This window comes from Prosopis cineraria, unplaced genomic scaffold, assembly GCF_029017545.1.
Source record: "Prosopis cineraria cultivar Desert tree isolate PC_DT_omini unplaced genomic scaffold, ASM2901754v1 PC10, whole genome shotgun sequence".
NCBI lineage: Eukaryota > Viridiplantae > Streptophyta > Magnoliopsida > Fabales > Fabaceae > Prosopis > Prosopis cineraria.
In genome coordinates, this window is record NW_026555341.1 from 12409762 (window position 1) to 12416339 (window position 6578).

The 6578-nt window shown below is 31.8% G+C and overlaps 1 protein-coding gene across 1 annotated transcript; it reads right to left on the bottom strand.

Moving 5' to 3' along the window:
• Window positions 1-998: 998 nt before the first annotated feature.
• LOC129321373 (probable nucleoredoxin 1) lies at window positions 999-3920 on the bottom strand. Its single transcript, XM_054967106.1, has 4 exons — window positions 3762-3920; window positions 2825-3304; window positions 2154-2633; window positions 999-1637 (listed from the first exon to the last, which is right to left on the bottom strand). The coding sequence occupies exons 1-4, from the start codon at window positions 3849-3851 to the stop codon at window positions 1131-1133; spliced, it is 1557 nt and encodes a 518-aa protein (XP_054823081.1). The 5' UTR covers window positions 3852-3920; the 3' UTR covers window positions 999-1130.
• Window positions 3921-6578: the final 2658 nt, after the last annotated feature.

The following is a 6578-nucleotide window of genomic DNA, read 5'->3' on the forward strand; positions in this document are numbered from 1 at the left end:
AAATATGATGATAGACATGATAAAAAATGTAAATATGGGATAATGTAATATAAATAATGAATAAAATGACCCATAAAAGTTGTTGAAATGGTGTAATTTCTGTTGTACGAAATTAATTAAGGGTCCGTTTGGATTTCAGTTGGGTATAATAGATTATGAAAATAATTAATTAAGTAGTAGATTTTAATCATAATTGATTATGTTATAACGCAATCTGTTTGGATACTGTTTTTCTAAAATTGATTTTAACAGAATTAAAGTTGTTTGAATAATTTAATTAAAATTAATTTTTAACTATATAAATTACTATATAATTTAATTTTTAAATATCAAATATTAATTTTTTGAATATACAAAATTTAAATTTTATTAAAAAAAAAAAGGAAAAGAAGAGAGTTTAATTTTATTTTTATTAAATTATGTGCTTTTTTGTAATTTTTTCTTGGGCCTTTCTTTGTAATTTTCTCTAACATTTTTGACACATTTTTTGCGAAAGCTGGTGGGAAGAGCTTATAAAAAAACGCGCGTTTTGTGTTTTTTTTTGCTGTTTGGATATTTTGTTCAAAAAATAATTCTGGAGCTGAAAACGCGCGTTTCTCCTCAATCCAAACACACGCTAATTCAAACGTATTTAATTTAACTAATATTTTATTTTAAACAAATACTCATTTCATTCAAGCACTTAAACTTTTCTTTAAGTAAAATTTACTATAGCACTTTTTACCAGAAAACTTACTATAGCATTGACTAACGAGAGAATTAAACATTTTTTTTCTTTTGCATGGAAAAAAATCTATTTATAAACTTCGCCCAAAAAATATCATTAAAAGAACACAAGTTTGTAGATATGACTCGCATTATTTGAGGTCTTTTGGATATGTCTGACATAACTTAATCTTCCCCCTGTACCTTATACTCAATAAGACAGTTAATTTTTTTTTTTTTTTACCTTGACATATACTATACCATTGTATATAATCCATAATGCATATATAAAATAGCTAAAAATGTTTATTTATAACATTAAAATCCAACACAACATTATACATACTTTGAAGTACACACACGAGATACATACGAGGCAAGGGACAAGTTCAATACAACAAACAGTCTTCACTCTTAACTCTTGCTCAGGCTTTAGTGCAAACTTCTCCATCACAAACCCACCCATCTTTCTTATTCTCATCTTCCTCATTGGGACCTTGTTTAGATTTCTCTTCCTCCAATGCCCGTTGTTCTTCAGCTGCTGCCTCAAGTTCTTTCACCCTTTCCTCAGTGAAAGGATAGGCTTCATCACCATAAAGCGTGATGAGTCCTCTGGCTTCTTTCGTGATGGTTCGGCCACTAGGTCCTATGGCCACCAACTTGGGAATGCCCTGCACCTTGAACTTGCGACCCAAGAATGCCTTCCTAGAGTCACCAAAAGGAAGCGCCAGCCATGGCATTTCAGCAAAGAATTTGTCAAACGAGGCCTGGTCCCTGTCACTGGATATGAAGACGACTTCAAGTGCGTTGTCTTTGGCCTTGATCTTGTGATATGCTTCTATAAGCTTTGGCAGAAATGCACGGCATGGTGGGCACCATTGAGCTGAGAAGTATAGGAGGACTGTCTTCCCCACTAAATCTGACACTGAAATCTGAAATAAAGAAGAGCTACTGTCATTACTGTCACAGAATGGAGAGAGTAGAGGATAGGAAGAGAAGCACCATTATGGGTTCAGATGATACTCAAGTTTCAAATATCATCTCATAGTAGTATAAAATAGTTTCATGTTTGGAATAACAAATCAAAATCTTTCATATAAATCATAGACTAAAGTTCAAAGATATCAAATTCACATATTTATTGTATCCTGATTTAAATGATGCTCAAGTGTCAAATATCAGCATTTTAGAGTTTCATGTTTGAAATGACAAACCAAAAGCTATCATACAGAGCATATTAATTTTTACTGTAAAAGAATAAACTAAAAAGATATCAAATCCACATAGGTATTTCTATCTCCTGGTAATACCAAAACAAACATGCATCTTGTATGCACCGTATATGCTTTCTGACATCCAATACATCAGAATGAATTAGACCATTTTCAAGCTATTGAAAATATCTCAGAAGCAACAGGGGAAAAAAAATTCGATTGTTCTACTCATACCTTGATCCCATCTTTCCCCAAAACAAAATCTAGATCTCCAGAAACCAGAATAGATTCAAAAGTCTGAGCTGCCTCTTTGGCCTTCTCTATCTCAGCAAGCTCTCCAAACTTCTCAGGAGTAAAAGGGTATGCAGCAACGCCGTGCTCTTCAATGGCCTCAGCCACATTGGAATGAAGGGTTTTTCCATCTGGCCCAATAATAACCAAGGTGGGCAAGGTTGATAGCTCGAAGTGGCGAGCAAGCTTCTCGCAGCTCTTGTCCTTGAATGGCAATGCCAACCAGGGCAAATTTTTCAGTCCTTGTTTGAACGGTTCTTCATCATCACCAACGGATATCAACACAATCTCAAAGTCCTCCCCCTTTGCTTTCAGCTTCTCATAAACCTCCACAAGCTTTGGGGTAAAATCAGCGGATGGTTTGTACGCAAAATATGAGAAATACAGACCCACTGTCTTCCCTTCAAGTTTAGACACAGGTACCTGCAGTTTAATGGAAGGTGAAATTCAAACTCTGTCCTATATGTGCCCAAAATAATATTAATTCATCACAATGTGAACAACACTTGCCCAGATCAGCCACAAAAAGCTTAAAGCCTTTTGATTTTGAGGATCGGACCAGTCATACTTCTTCAGGTTTAGCTCATTCAGAGAGTGAAGTTACAGAAACTTACTTGCGTCCCATCAGAAGATACAACGAAGTCTCGTGACTTAAAGACCAAAAGAGATCTCAAGGACTGGTTCCTCTTGGCTTCCTCTTCTTGGTCTTTCAACTCTTTGATCCTTTCTGGTGTGAAAGGGTATGCTTCAGCTCCATGCTCAAGTACAACCTCAGTTCCATCTTCAGTGGCGACTTTCCCATTCTCGTCCAGAATCACGAGGTGGGGAATCCCTTGCACTTGGAACAATTGGTCGAGGCTACTGCGCGTGTCGGAATCAGAAAATGGGACAGCAAGCCATGGCATCTTTGAAAAGTAACCTTTGAAGGAATCTTCATCTTCATCAGCTGACACAAAGATGATCTCAAAGTCACCTTTAGGTGAGACTTCATTGTACAACTCCACCAAAGTAGGGGTGAATCGTCGGCAGGGGCCGCACCAAGATCCTGAAAAATATAAACCAACTTTCTTCCCTTTCAAGCTCTCAATTTGTACCTGAAAATATTTACAGCATGATTAAAGACCTCTCAAATAAAACAGCATATCCAGTGGCAGAGTCTATCAGATCTCATGCTCAAAAAAATCATTCCGATTTATTCTATTTGATTCAGCAGCCTATTTTAACCCATCTTGGTCTTATACTGAAGAACAAGCTGGTGTATCACAACTCACGTGTTTTGTAATTAATAGATATCCGTGAATCAAACATCAAACATAGAAAATACAGAAAGACAGTAATCAAATCAGATATGCTGCAAGTATAGACACCCTATTCACTCAGAAGACAAAATTTAGTGAGAAGGCCGTTGATCATAACTTCAGATATGGTTGGAGTCTTATGGAAGAAAGATGGATTCGTGAATAAATGAAGAGTTCCGAATCTCAGACGTGGAAACTTTTCCGAGAAAATTAAAGGCAGAAATCGCGTTAAACGTAAGAACAAAAGAAGCACCTGATCGCCGTTATTCCGAACGAGATAATCCCTCTCCGAAGAAGAGAGGATAGATTGAATATCATGGGCGACATTATCAGCACCAGCCATTTCCGTCACTGAAACTAGCTCTGAACGCAGCTCTGCACAAGACGAAAAAACACAGTTCCATTTGGGTAATTTATCGGTGGACAAAAATCTTGGGGGCCCTTTTCTAGATACTTCTTGTCCAAGGCAAAAAAAGAGGGGAAGAATTAACGTTGAAGCCCACGTAAAAAAAAAAAATTAATTACGTTCATAAACAACTGAACTTTTTCTTAAAAAAAGTCTCTCTAGCTTCAATTTGTGTCCGTAATTTTGTATAATTAATTATGACAAAGAATGAGGACGTGCTTTTCTTCCCACTATAATTTCTGGAATATTCGAGCTTTCATTGTTGGCTGATTTTCTTGGTGGCTAAAGAGGAAATAAACAAAAATTAAGCAATTCTCTCTTTTCCCATTGGATAAAGCAGCCCGGGAGGGATGGTCGGCCAAGAAATGCCGTTCATGTTCAAATGACCGAAACGTATGTCGCTCGTTTAAACGACGACTATTGGCGTCAACCTGTCCACATTTTAAAATCGGATAACTAACGACAGAGAGATGAATATATTTGTATACAGTACTATATCTTTTTGTTGCGATTTTTTTAATATAAATTTGTACTTTTTTTATTTTTTGGTAAAAAAAAATCTACTTTTTTTATTTTAGAATCCAAGTGGCGAAACTTGGAAGAGTTTACATGACATTGATATAATAAATAAGCTAATTCCAATTTAGTCATATAATAATGAATTAAAGGACAAATTTGTCCTTGAATTTTTTCGCCAAATGCAATGAGTATCCTTGAATTTTGATTGTCATAAAATTATCCTAAAATTTTTAAAAATAATACAATATTGTCTAGTAATATAATAACTTTGATTGTTAATTGAAATTTTTTCACAATGGTTAAATATTAATTTTGTTCCAGAAGTTTTTTTAAAAGATGAATTAGTATCTTAAACTTTTTAATTTGCACAATATTTTTGAATTATCAATATTTAAATTATAAAAAAAATCTAACAACACATTATTGATTTTAAAAATAATTTGTACTTATAGATTTTGACAAGAAACATTACATAAATTTGCTTGAACGTAAAATTCATTCTATTTGAACATTCTGCGAACTTTCCCTTCAATAAAGTCCAAACTTTCCTTTTTTTGTTTTTTTTATTCACGAGTAAGTTCAAGCATGCGCCCAAACTTAACCGTAAGCAAATATAAATTTTTTTTTTCAAATCGCTTGTGGGCAGGATAGATTAATTTGAATTTTAACTTAGAGATATTTAATATAATTTAATTCAAAATCTTCTATAATTTTAGGTTATAATGACTTGTTAGATCATTCTTCTGATTTAAATGTTGATAATCTTAAAATATTAAACTTGTTAAAAGTTTAGGGTGCCAAATTTTTTCAAGATAAATTTCAAGAATAAAATTACCTTTTAATCCTCATGATAACAGTAGGAAAATTAATTTGCCAAATGTTATTATAGGAAAATTAACCTTTCACCCTCACAATAACAGTAATCATTGATCAAATGTTATTATAGGAAAATTAACCTTTCACCCTCACAATAACAGTAATCATTGATCAAATGTTGTTATAGGGGTAATATTGCATTTTTTTTAACTTTTTAGTTAATATTGCATCAATTGAAAGGATAACAGTTTCATTATTTAATGAAAAACTTATAGGACAAAATTTCCCATAACTTTATAATAAATAATAATCATCAACTTATTGCTTTGATTTTTATTTTCATTTATTCAACTACACTAATTAATCATATATGATAGGGACAATTATATTGAAGTCCCACATAAAAAAATTAATTACTGTAAAGTTCATTAACAACTGAACTAATTATATTAATTTCTTTGTGTGTAATCTAACTATAATTCTCCCTATATCATATGATTCATATAATTATTTCAATTCGTATAATAAAAAGGACGACTATTGGCGTCAACGTTTTATAATCCGATAGCACGGCTGGCGAACCAGATGCTAAGCAATGAGGTTTAATTCGATAACGTCCTTCTAATTTCTTCCCCCCTTTAAATTACTCCTAAGTTTTATTTAAAAAAGAAAAAACATGATAAAAGTCAAATATTAGTTATATTGAGTGGGGTCACCACACGCACTAGTTTCATATCCATGAATTGTTCATTTAATAATTCATCAATCATAGGTAATATGCAGATCATATAAATTATGTTCTATGTGATTCTTGGATGATTTTTTTAAAGTTATATAAAAGACTAAAATAGTTCGAATTACTTATTATCTGTACATACCAAACTAGAATTTAACCTTGATGTGCAGGACAAAATTTTTTATAGAAAAATGGATTATAAGTTTTGTGTTGTTAAAGTTTGATCTAATTGTAATTAATATAAGTTTTTTTAAAAAATAATTATTTAGTTTCTATAATTTTAATTCAATTGTAATTTAATTTTTAAATTTTGACTCATTATAACTCAATCTTTATAGTTTTTTATTATAACTATGTCCTTAAATTTTGACCAAGTACAATTCAATTCTATAATTTGAACCATTTTAAATATTGGTCCTTCTATTTTAAAAATAAAATTATCATAGTTAAAATTATTTTGAAATTTAGGAACTAATAATTTTAATTACCAAAACATTTAACATTTATAAAGAATATAAAAATTAAAATTTTAAAAAAATTTAAATTTTTTAATTTATTTTCTAAAGTATATAGGCCAATATTTTAAATAGTTA